The sequence below is a fragment of the Gambusia affinis genome, linkage group LG17 (genome assembly GCF_019740435.1).
Source record: "Gambusia affinis linkage group LG17, SWU_Gaff_1.0, whole genome shotgun sequence".
Lineage (NCBI taxonomy): Eukaryota > Metazoa > Chordata > Actinopteri > Cyprinodontiformes > Poeciliidae > Gambusia > Gambusia affinis.
Genome location: NC_057884.1, coordinates 14,854,381 through 14,867,882, shown reverse-complemented (window position 1 = coordinate 14,867,882; position 13,502 = coordinate 14,854,381). Strand labels below are relative to the sequence as shown.

Sequence of the window (13,502 nt, the reverse complement as noted above, 5' to 3'; positions counted from 1 at the left end):
ATAATGACACAGTTTATGTAATTTGAAAAAAATGACATTCAGAATTAAAATAAGACATTTGAACTGTTTCTTTTTTCTACTTTGTTGAAAGGGCTGGATCTTGTTTTTACCTGGAGCACTCTGACTTCCTCTTGTGCCTCCTTGTAAAGCTCTTCGATCTGCGCCGACCTCAGTTCTTTTTCCTTTGCTGTCCGCCTCTCCTCCTCTGTCCTCTGCAGCGCTTCTTCCATCGGTCTGATTCGTTGAGCCGTTTCGTCTTTCTCTGACTCCAACTGGACGAGCCGCACCTTCAGTTGCTTTATCTCATGTTCCAGTTTCTCCACCTCCAGTTTCTCTGTGAACTCTTCTTCTCCCCTTCCCATCTGTGCTTTCAGATCCTCCACTTCCTCCATAGCTTGATGGTATCTCTCTTGAGTGTCTGTCAGTTTTGCCTGCAGCTCTGCTAAACTTTCCATCAACTCTTCCTCCCTTATTTTCTCTCGAACGCTTCCATCCTCATCTCTTTGTTTCTGTCTGTCAGAGTTCAGCTGAGCCTGAAGCAAGCAGTATTCTTTCTTGGTTTCAATCAGCTTTATTTGAAGGCTTTCAAGTGCTTGTTTCAAAATCTTGATTTCCCCCCTGCTCCCGTCTTCACCCCCCTCTTCCTGTAGTTTAACGGGATGCTCTTGTTCTTCCACCTGGGTTGTAGAGGCTGCTTGTGCCGGTGAATGAAACTCGTCCTGTGTGGAATGGAAGGAGGAGTTGGAGGCCATGCTGTTCGGACGACTATTCTCCTTTAGCTCATTTCCTGGTAGGGATGGAAGTCTCTGTGTGTTGAGAGGACATGAGAGTAAGAATCTAATCTCTTAGGGGAGAAAAAAAAAAGAAGTTATTATAATTGATTTTTTTTTAGATATATTGTTTTGTAAACTGAAAAGGAAAGTTAATAATTATATTGCCAGTATTACCTGAAGCTTTGGCCTCTTAGCCAAGCCAAAGCTTGGTTAACATTTGCAGGAATTACTTTTATTTTGTACAACCAAAACTGTTAAACTTTAAGCAGAACATAATAATAAAATAAATACTAATGCATAATGCATTGTTAACTGAATACATTACAAATCATGTAAAGCTTTAAAAACAGTAGTGAAACTTGATTTGCTGAGTCTTCTCGTGTTCAGAAGCAACGACAGGCTCATGTAAACCGTGAAAGTGTCTTTCAAAACCCATCCTAAAAGACTACTGGCAAATATGGTGGTTTTTATTTTTAATTAACATAACTTCAAATTTCTTTAAAAATCTCCTTCAAATCACTCAGGTCACCATTTATCCAAACATTGCCTGAGGAGCTTCAGTCAAAACTGAGAACTCATTCGCTATGCAGATGACACTGCTGTATTTATCCAGAAGGTCAAAATAACTCATTAAGTTCCTCTTTCTCTAAACTTGGATAACACAGAGGTCGATTATTTTTGCCCTTGGTGCAAAAGCACACAGATCAAACTGTGCAGCTTCTCTGGAGAGCATTTTTTGGGGGATTTCAGTAACTGTGGAGTATTCATATTCACCCAGGATATGCAACATTTTAATGTTTATCCCTTCTGAATCGTTTTTCACAGTTTTTCCACAACCACAAACTTCAAGAGTGTCACTGAATTGTGAAGTGGAAGGAAAATAATACATCTGCAGTGTAGATTTTGTAGTCAGCTCTTGTCGGTCTGCGTAATGTAATCTCAGAAACAATAGAGATGCTCAGTGAAAGAATGGGGGTTTCCTAGGGAACATCAAAGAACAAACAGAAATCAAAGAACAAACTCCACACATCCAGCATAATGTGGAATAGTTTATAGGTTAAGTTACAATATCCAAAGCTTTGAACATCTGCCAGAAATGTGTTAAATTCACCATCCAACAGAGGAAAGATTATTGCAAGCCAAAACATGGCCACCTATCTAAAGTGACAAAGCAGACAAAGAGAGCATTAATAAGAAGCAGCCAAAAGGCCTAAGATAACTCTTGAGGAGAAGTGAAACCATCAGATGGGAGAATCTGTCAACAGAACATCTACTAGTTTTACCCTTGAGCCTTTATTGGACTCTATGTGTGACAGAACACCAAGACTGCACATCACCCTGATGAATAGAAATCTTGTAAGGAAACCTGTTAGTGGCCAGAGAAGCTTAACATATAGCCAAAACTACAATGATCAAAGCATTTTGGTCTAAACAAAGTCTAGACCTGAATATAATTGAGAATCTCTGGCAAGACTTGCAAATTGATGTTAACAGACAGTGTATGTCTAATCTTATAAATTCTTTTGCAAAAATTTGGGAAACATAACAGTGTAGAGTTTAGCGGTTCTAAACTGTATTAAACTAGGAAGGATCAATAGATATGCACAACCTGTTTTTTGAATATTAGGTTTTGTCAACAATGATGAAAGTCTTCTTTTTTTTCCAAACTGGAAAGGTTCGAGAAACAGAAATAATTAAGAAGGGAAACACTTTTCAAAAATTGGGAAAAAAGAACTTGTTCAAATATTTTTTTCTAAGATGAACAAGTTGGGCAGTTCACAAAAATGACAGAAGATATTCCAGTTATTTCATAATGCTGCTATTAAAGTTCTTCAGCGAATAATTCAGAAAACATCTCTCTTAAAGCCATCAAAAGTTATCAAATTTTCCCTTTCAATTTAAATGTATTACCAACAAAGTTCTATTGTACCTTAAAGATATTTTGGCTCCACAAAATCAAAACTTAAATAGCTTTTCCATTACATTGCTTTTGGTGGATTCAAGACTTTCTCAATAACCTAGGGATTTTAACAATCAAATCTTTCGTGTTACAAAATTCCTTTTTAGGGCTAGTTTGGAGGATCTTGACCAATTTGCTTGGTTATGCTACTTTGTGGTTGCTTTCTTTATTCTCCATCTATGTACATCCTGAAACACAGCAACATTAATCATACACTCTAAAACTGAGTAAATTTAGTGAATCTATTCAGGCTTTACCACTTAAACATGGAAGTAAACAACAAAGACACACATACCTTCAGTTTGTTTGCAAGCTCCTGGTTTTCCAAAGTGAGAGCAGTGATCCTGGCTTGCAGAGCAGAAACCAGAGCTGCAGACGCTGTGTGCTCGACCTGCCAACAAACACATATATTCACATGCCAAAGAGACACATAAAGGCAGCATTAGGGACCTCCAGGTATCGTCAGGAAAACACCACAAGTTGTGACCTGTTGTAAGCTTAGCTTAGGCCTCCTTTTAAGAAGGCAGATGAGTCGGAAACATACTAAACTTAGAAAAAGGACTACAAATAAAACGAAAATGACAAAACAAATTTAAGATTGCTTTTTGAAGATTATCTTTAAATCAGTTTATGTCAAAAAGTCTTTTGATGTGGTGAATAATGTCAAAAATATTCTTTGAACTCAATAAAAATTCTTGATCCAGTTAGAATGCGTTAAGAGGTATAGTTGCCAAGTGTATGGTTTAATAAATATTCAGTGTGTGTTTGTAGCTCTCTACACTGTGTATTATTGCAGCCGCAATGATGTCATTCTTTGTTGAGCTCTTCTAGTCTCATTCACCCACCTGGTGTTAAAGCTGCCCAGAAGCAAAGTCAACAAGCCCCACACAGTCCGTTTGTTAATCATTATTACCCTCACCTCCAGCTGAGGAACGGTCACCGTCTCCACTGTCTGCTTCAGGTCTTTGATTGTCTCCAGCAACATGCTTCTCTCTTCATGGAGCTTCTCAACCTCTTTCAGTGGTAATCCTGTAAACTCGTCCTCCTTTGCGATGAGGGGAGGAGACAGAAGTGAAGGGTTGTGGCAAAGAAGGGGAATAGACAAATGGAAAAACTTTTGGCAGGCTGACCCTCAACTACAAATATAGTTCAAAACCATTCACGACCTTTAAACATTTTCACATTTTATCACATTATAGTCAGAAACTTTTATCCAATTCATTAGGATTTTATGTAAAAGACAAACACAAAGTAGCACATATTTGTAGTTAACTTTTGGAAAAGAGGTGTTCATTAACTCCTTTAACAAAAATACATCTAGATAAAAACCACTTGCCTTATATGGTCACCAACTTAGTAAGTAGTGTTCATTTGACTCTAGTCATACAACTTACTGTTTAATAAAAAATGCACACTGCATTTCTAGATTATTATATGTTAAGAAAACTATTAGCTAATTTCCACCTGTTTCACAGATATGTCGTACTTTGTGTTGGTTTTTTATATAAAATTCTAATCAAACAGACTGAGAAAATGTGAAAAGTTGAAGAGGTACGAATAACTTTGATGGCATACAACAATAAAGTAAAAAACAGAAAGTTCTTAGCGCAACCTTTTCAGTTTAGTCCTACCTTGTAGTTAAATCTCTTTGGAGTGTCACCTTTGTTGGAAGCAGGAGTGCTGGTAGGAGTAACAGCAGAAGGAGAGGAGGGTCCAGAACTCTGAAGGACGATCAAATATACACATTTAGGATAAATTTTTCCTATCTGTATAAAACCGGTTTTAGAGAAGCACTACACTTGGCTGAGAATTAATTTTCACCATTAATAACTAGTTTTTCTAATATGATGGTCAGTAGCAACACAAATAAAACAATAACAAGCTGGATTGCTTTGAGAAAACAGAAAGGGGGACAGAACAGGAAAGACAACAACAAATCAATGACTGTAATTCATTATTCCTTTTATTAATTCACTTCAGACATGCACAGAAAGACATGCATTTACCTGCAGTGGACTATTAGGAGGTGGAGGTGCTTTTCGTTTTTTGGGAGTTGTGATCCGCTCATCACTTAGCTTAGCTACCTGATCATGCTAAGAAGCCAGTAGGAGAATGAGACAGATATTGACAAAAGGAGAAAGAAAAATCAGAGGTGGGATTCTGTGCTGGTTAGTAGAAGAATGGTCAAACATGTTTTAAGTTTTATTCTGAAAAATCAGGAGGTGATGTTTTTTGCCTGAGAAATTTTGTAGAGGAAAATTCAAAAACATAAATCTGAATCTGGAAAATGTTTTTGTTTTTTTGGTTTTAATTCCTGATGCACTTGAACGTAATCTTTGGCCTGACAGGGACAGGCCCCACCAACATTTCGTTCTTCATTTGTTTTTTTTATGTGCCTGCATCTATGTGCGGACAGTAACTCGGCAGCAGCTGCGCGCTGTATTTGTAAAACGAAATTTTTTTGTAAAAGGTAAATGGCAAGTCCGCTCATTGATCTAGTGGATTGGACATCACGTGACCTACTGTGAGCGGCAGTGTCTTACATGTGCTATTGTTTTATATTCAGTCAGGAATATCAATGGTAGGGAAAATCATCAAACAGGATGAATCTGAAAAGAACAATTAGCTAAATATCGTTAAGACTTTTAAACTATAACAAGGTCCAAAGGGGTCGCATTTCACAGGTGAGTAAAAAGCTTTAATTGGATAAATATAAAAGATAAATTTAGCTTTGCTCTTGTATCTTTACAGTACTGACAGAAACCATTCTATTTATAGATTTATATTAACACAAAAATAAGGCGACCTACATTTTCTGACAGTGCAAATGTTTAAGTTAACTAATCAATCACCGTGAGTGTTCCTTCCTAATGATTGCAAGAGGAAAATTCAAAAACATAAATCTGAATCTGGAAAATGTTTTTGTTTTATTAATATTAATATGATTTAATAAAGCGTAATCTTTGCTCTGGGCTCCGCTATATCATGGCACAAATACAGACTCATTCCATAACGTTAAGCTCATCGACTGAGAAAGAAATTATACAACAACCCGTTTTTCTACATTTTCCCAGAACATCAAGGCATCATTTGTTCGTAGAACATGGCGATATTCAGGGCAATCATCAAACAGGATGAAATATTTCATAAAGAACAGGAGCTTTACAGAACTGACAGAAACCAAACTATTTATAAATTTATAGGCAGAAAGAATACATTTTTTTTTTTACATACAAACATCAGCATATCAACTTTAAGACACATTTTATAGAATCCAGTAACATTGATGGTCACTCACCAACTGCCCCAACCAGACCCAAATACATTATAAATAAATTAATAATATTAAATATGATTTAATAAAGCAAATATATTATTTGCTATATTAAAGCAAATATATTCCACAAATACAGACTCATTCCATAAATTAGAATATGACTGAAAAAATTCTTTGTTAGTAATTCCATCACCAAGTGAAAGATATGATATAGATTACGCCCACTTTAACATATTTATATTTTGTAGTATGTTTAACACCTGCTAAAAATTTATTTTTGAAAGGTACTATTAATCCGTTAAGCCTGATCAATATATATATCCTAATTTATTGAATAACACCGTATGGCATTCGCATGTAAGTTTTGGCATTATTCTTAGCACTAAAAAAGAAAAGGCCTTCCAGTAACTGGGTGCATCAGAAAGCCCCCACCCTCCAGCCCCTCCTCATCCCCACCAGCTTACAACACAAAGTTACACCCTTGATGCAGATGTAAATATGAGCTCTATAATCACACATTCCTGTAAGCTTTAAAATTTCATTCATAAGAACGTTATAATCAACGTAGCACTGAAGTGTTTATTGGTTGGTTAGAGAGTAGCTTTGATATTTTATGAGCATTTTGAAAACAGGAACAGAAAGTGCAGTATGTAGAGAAGTCAACAAGCACAGGACAGTGAGATCCTCTACAGATGAGAATGATTTGTCGACATTATGCCCATGTATATTTGGCTTATCAAAAATGCTTATTTGTGTAACCAGGGGCAGGGGTCACAAATTTCAGACTTTTGGCATCCAGAGCTGAAAGTTTAAGCATACACTTCAATAAATCATATTAGAAACACCAGTAACAGTAACCACAGTATAACAGTAGATGGCAGTGTTGCTATCGTATTGAAACCTCAGCAATAGACTGAGCATAGTTTCCTGATCCATGGAAAAGCTTGAAACCTGAATTTTGGTTTTATTTAAAGAACAGTCAATGAAAGTAAAATACCAATTAGGCCAGGTTACATTAAAAATTGAACTTGAAATACTGTATTTACACTGCCTGTGTATTTTTCTGTGAAGAGTCGTTTTATTCTTAAGTCTTACCCAAAAGTGGATGTCTATTCAGAGCAGCCAAGAGGGCAGTCTGGGCTTCAGAGCTGCCCAACATCTTGGTATAGTGTACAACATCATTTCCCTCTGAATCTACAGCGGAAAGGTCTGCTCCTTTCTGAGCTAAAACCTCTACCGCAGCGACTGCGTTGGATTCAGCTGCAAGCATCAAAGCAGTCCTACAACATGGACAGACCTTGTATCAAAGCACGAAAGTACAAATGAAAACTTCCAACTGTGTGCAAGAAAATGTTTTATGAATATCTAGACTGCTTCCAAGTGTGTGTTAAATTATTATTTCTTTACCTGCCACAGTTGTCAGGAGTGTTGATTTCAGCACCACAGTCTATCAGAGTGCTGCACACCTCAGGATGACCGTGTTTGGCTGATAGCATCAATGGAGTGAGGCCATCCTTTGAGACAGACAAACATTGCAAACACTGAACCTTGTCATACTGAACATATTATAGCTTTCAACTGCCAAATACAAACATCTATAAAACAGTGGGTACAACGCAAAGCTGTGGTCTTTGTCATGAGCATGTCAACTGTCTGTGTGGTGGCAAAACTTAGAGCAATATGAACAAGAATCAATGAGACATGTTGTAAATGAATATCACAGATCTCACATGTCAAATTTTCTGTTTTTTAATGGTCTGGACATTGTTCAACCTTAAATTCTGCAAATTTATAAGAGACACCTTAAACTTTTGTGTTATTATTATTTGAATTAGCATATTCTGAAATTATTAGAACAAAAACTAGTTCATAAGCTCAGGAATGTACATATTTTTCACAAAACAAAGAGTAATTTTTCTATTATTTTGTCTAGCAAAGGACAGAAAAGAGTCTGACCGTCGTCCTTTGTACTAAATAGTTAATAGTAAGGTGTATTAGACCTTTAATTGGTACTCTATGTGGTTTTCACATGTCTTTGTAGGGAAAAAATTCCAAAATGGCAAAGCTGCAGCTTTAATGACTGGGTTCTGCAGAATTTAACACACAGCTGTCAGAGCTGACTCACAGCAGCAGTATTTCATGAAATGTAGCACCTTCTTCACCTGGACTGACTGATTCTAACCCCAATCAACCATTTAAATATAGCCTTGTGCTGAATGGTTGTTTTTACTCACATGTTCAGGCCAACATGGTTAAAAGAGGCAAGATTTCTGACATTTTCAAACATCTCAACAATTTTTTCTGCCTATCTTTAACAGACTAGAATGTGGTAGGTAGGGCCCACCTTGGATTGGATACATATTTTATGTATCAACACTACACACCAAAATTGAAGAAAGCTGGTTTCCTATGTTTGCAAAATGGAGTCTAGGAACACAAATGTTCCACCAAACTCTATATATAAAAAAAATACTTATCCACACATGAAGAGTTCCAAAAGCAAATTCTGTGAATAACTATCCTTCCCATGGTAATTTCTAATAACCCTGAAACATGATTTTCAAAAACAGGCCCAGACCAACAAGCAAAGGAACTACATGAAACAGCAAACCACGTCAGCATAGTTGGGTGTTTTATATTACAAGGCTGCTGCTGTTTCCACAGACCAAAGAGGACAAAACTATGTTCTGGGTTTTTTTGGAGCTCTGCTAAGGACTTTAGCAGGCCTGTCGGCTCTGCCCAGATTGTGTTGCTGCTACTTTGGAAACCAAACAGCAAAAATGATTTTGTCCTTTTCTGGGCAACAGATTAAGTGCGTGTGAGCGTGTGCGTGTGTGGGTATATAACTATACAGGTGTGTTATTTGGCCTAGATGTGTAAGTTTAGATATGTTCATAACTTGGAGGCACTCTCTCTGACAAATTACCCACATTTGGGCAAAAGTGTAAAGCTAAAGGAAGCCGATGAGAGGAATCCAGGCAGTAACTAAAACACTGTATCAGTTTCTGAGGCTTTAAAAATGCTTTCTTCAAAGCTTAACTTGATCTGGATTCAGGACAACTATTAAAATGATCTTTATACTGTGCTATTCTCTCTTACTTTACAGAGATGCTATGAATATTTTGGCATTTGATCATTTTAACTGAATTTATTTTGTAAATGTTTCAGGCTTCTAAAAAGGTTTCTTTTTTCTGTGCTGTCAGTAACAGTTTCTTACATGAAGTTAGGCTTTCATAAATCCAGGAGGAGATAATCTGTTTTATATATATATATATATATATATATATATATATATATATATATATATTCCAGAATATCCCTTTAACATATTCCCATAGGTCAGTAAGGTTTTACTTAGTTTGGCGCCCTGTCATTCAACCTCCAAATCTACAAGACTTTTAACCTCACACTGAATCATTGCTGGATACTAAATACCAATAAACTACAAAGTACTGGCAGTAAAACAATTCTGTACTATTCCACAAGGAATATCATTTACAATACAGAACATCTGACACATGATTAGCATATATTAAATGAGCACTACATATGTTTCTAATTAGAAACCTTAGGTTCCTATCAACAGTAATTATACCTGCCCAAGGGGATTTGGATAAGAGGAAAAATGTCTTCAAGAAAAACGAGAACATAGGCCATGATATATAAAAACTGGTTGTGCAAATAAAGGTAGCACAGCTTAATGCAGTTGCAACATAAAATCCCAAACACAGATTGTGTTTTTCATACTAATGCTGAGGTTTATAAATGACCTCTACAGGCATACTAGATGTTATTATACACTCTATTAAAAAAATATACAACTAAAGAAGCCTTAAAATATATTTTTATCAACTGAATTTGAAACATGGATGACAAAGAACGATTAATCTTTCTGTTTGTTATGCAGTTGCTTTTCAAATATGGATGCTTCTCTGTTTCATTTTACTTTGCACTGTGTTCATTAAAGTCAAATCCAGGTACAGCAATATGATACAGCTGTGATGTATGCCTCAGGCCAACAAGCTGGCATGTGCTGTTCAGGCTTAAAAACTTAAAACTTGTACTCCAGATGACCGGTTCACCAGCACTAACAGAAGACAGAGAGCCTCAAACTGCTCATACACATTGGCAGATAATTATGGCTGGAAAAGTAAATGATATTCAGTGAACATGACGTTATGATTTCTCTTGGTTTTTAACAGAAGACAGAAGTAGGTTTTTGCTTTTGAAGAGAGAAATATGGCTGCCTTCAAAAAACAAATTTTAGTGAAGGCTAATGATTAATTGCTAACGGTTTTACTAGTTTTACTTCACATCTACATGTAATTATTATAACAATAATACAGTTTTATTTACAGACACCTGCTATGAATTCACCTCAAAGTCCTGAATGGTTTTTTATGAAACTTAGAACTTATATGTATAAAACCATGGCTAACATCTGTTTTAACGGGACATAAATTATCAAATTTACAGCTAAGTTCAACGACAGTTTAGTGGGTGTCATAATATAGTATGAGTTTATTTCTAACAAGCCAGAAAGAGCATAATAAAATGGAAGTAAGCTTGTTTTTCCCCCCTCTCTTATTTAAACACATACACAAACACACACACATGCCATTTCATGGTTTCACTTCCCAGCTGGATAAAAACCACAGACATGGTCTGTCACTGCAATGGAGACCACATGTCTGCACCATAAGTTCCCACAGAACTCTGACCTTTTACCTTAAGTGCACACACAGAAATTAATCTTCAAACAGATGACAAATGAGAGGAAATGTTGGCTCATGAGGCTCCCTTCTACTGAAGAACACTTGCTGCAGCTAATTTACATATGTCAGTGTTTTCTTTCTCTGAACATAGTTTAGAAATGAACAAAGAGGAGCTCCCTGGGAGAGCGCCTGTTAGCACTGTCAAGGTATGCACCAGGGTTTTTCACCAGTTGCAGTTTCAGAACTACACATTTTTCTGCCCCGTCACACTGTCCCTACAGATTCAATTCCTTTGTTGAGATACAAAGCTAAGATGGATTTCTATTTTTTGGATTGATCAGCTGTTAAAATACAAATATGTTCTAGATTTTCCAGACCTATTTTCATTTAATTTATTATTCTGAATGTTCCTTTGTGGGAATCTAGATAAATAGATGAAGTAGCAAATGTAATGACAATGTCACATCACACTTTGTTCATAGAGCAGAAGAAGTTATAAAATACATACTATATCTTTTTGGTTGATGGAGGTTTTGAGTTCACACAGCAGCTGAACAATCTGGACGTTCCCACCAGCAGCTGAGGATCAAATGAAAAGAAACGCTATCATTTAATTCCATATATGGAGGATGAATTTTATCTAAATGAAATTACAGCTTAAAGTTAATCCTCCAAGAAGCATTCCCACGTTCAGACCAAGTCTATATAAAATATCCTCTGTATAATTGACTCTAAAGCTGCTGAGATACCTACCAGCATGATGCAGAGCAGTTCTTCCTGAGCTATCCGCTGGATCAACGGGACATTTACTCTGGAGTAAGAAGAGAGCATTTTTTAGCAAATGCAAAATTTCAAAGTGGACAAGCTGAGTTGTTAGCTATTGTTTCTCCTCAAAACACTGAAAAAAAAAACTTGCCTTGTTTTTTGTTACATTTGGTCTTTCATTTAGTTGACTGTTTCCTATGAATAGTAGACAGCAAGTAGTTTACGCAATCTGACAGAAAGAGCATTTAAGACATCTGCTATGCAGCAGACTCTAGTTTGAGCAAGGAGGCAAGGTAGTGTGCTGCGGTGATGCTGCAGACTGTCATGAGGTAGTCAAGTCAGCAGATGAGAGTGGGAATAGTGTGTGTTACAGCCTCTCTGTCCTGCTGACCTACTGATCTGTACACACATTCAGCAGGGTAAAGAAATGAAGCCCTGAAACTGTCTGGTTTCAAGCACCATTGCAGCAAAATGACAATTCAGACACTAGGCTTCATTTGGTTCAGATACGTCATATACTTTGTTATGCTCTTAGATTGCAACACAGAATTGAAGTTAGAAAATGCCAGATGATGCTTATATTTTACATTAAACCTAAAAATTACAATGCATTCAAAAGTATTCATCCCACTCAAATTGTTGAATAACATTACAACTAGAAACTACTTGTACTTTTGGGCATTTTATGTGATAGACCAACTAAAAAATAGCATAAATTAAGTAGAAGGAAAATTATGATACTTTGTTTATAGCTTTTCTTTAGCATCTGTTGCGTTTGGGACAAGTGCTGGTTCAAAGTGTTGTTTTGGAGTTGGTCTGAATGCAAATGCATGCAACCCTATTTTTCTTTGTACAAATAGTTGTAAAGCCATGCTTCATTTCAATATACTTTATAAATATGCACCAGTTTGTGTTGAAAATGTGAATAAAAATAAACAGAAATTTGATTCTGTAATATGAAAAAAGGGTAACCAGTTGGTTCGAATACTTTTGCAAGGTGTTATAAAGCTCAATTTGGTTTTAAGCACACACCAAAGACGTGTTGACAAATCTGAAATTTTACTGGCACAATATTTTGAACATGAATTTAGTCTAGATCCTGGAATATTACTATTCTATGACAAAAAAAAAAAAAACACCTTGGTTTATGAACATTACCTGAATAAGCCTCCTGCAACATTCCAGGTGATTGTTTTTGGCAGCCAGGTGTAAGGGAGTAAAGCCTTAACAAAGAGTAATAAAAATGTTTTAGTTAAAACAGAATTAATTGACATAAAAAAAGAGCAAGATACAGCTACAGACAATTATAGAGATAATAATGTGAATTCTTTCTAAGAGTTTCCTTTTACAGTTACAAGAATGTAACTTGTGACTACAGTACATACCAGCAGCATCTGTAACTGAGAGGTCAGCTCCATGAGCCAACATCACAGCGAGGCATTCTGTTAGGCCACGAGCAGCTGCTACATGAAGTCTGTTCACAAATCCAAAGCGGGGAACAAATTAGTTGCAGAATTACAACAAGCATGTTTACATGACACCTCATTTGTAACACAAAAGTCAGATGTACAGTAAGGAACATTGTGATTTTTATTTCTATTCCCCTCTAACAGAATCCACAGCAGCTGCACATCTCAGCCGCAGCACGGACCACATTACAGCCACGTGCCGGTGAGCAATGCAGCTTGGTGCCGGTTTTACACGCATGAGGTAAGTGTCAGGGAAGCGTCTGTCAGTAGAAACAGAACCAAAACATTTCTCAGTCATCGTATGGAAATCATATCGACTGCATTACTCTGGCTACTGTAGATTCAGTGTAAAGAGAATATGGCAGTCTTAAAAACATGCATATTGGCTTTCTTCATTTAAAAAAATACAAATTGTAATTAGTTTGTTTATATATTTTAGCAACCTTTCACTTTTATGGCCATGTTCAAGGCTAATCAGATTAAATGACATCTTGTCTACTGTTTTAGGCTTTATTTGATAGAAAATTGAATCAGTAATTTTGT

At 36.3% G+C, this 13,502-nt stretch overlaps 1 protein-coding gene across 1 annotated transcript in view; it reads right to left on the bottom strand.

Moving 5' to 3' along the window:
• The window catches only part of rai14 (retinoic acid induced 14), a 39,261-nt gene that overhangs the window by 3,246 nt on the left and 22,513 nt on the right, over positions 1 to 13,502 (bottom strand). The window contains 11 exon segments of the mRNA XM_044144176.1: positions 111 to 806; positions 3,029 to 3,124; positions 3,653 to 3,778; positions 4,365 to 4,454; positions 4,740 to 4,826; positions 7,059 to 7,290; positions 7,418 to 7,524; positions 11,234 to 11,304; positions 11,479 to 11,536; positions 12,649 to 12,713; positions 12,876 to 12,964. Of these exon segments, the coding sequence (XP_044000111.1) occupies positions 111 to 806; positions 3,029 to 3,124; positions 3,653 to 3,778; positions 4,365 to 4,454; positions 4,740 to 4,826; positions 7,059 to 7,290; positions 7,418 to 7,524; positions 11,234 to 11,304; positions 11,479 to 11,536; positions 12,649 to 12,713; positions 12,876 to 12,964 (1,717 nt within the window).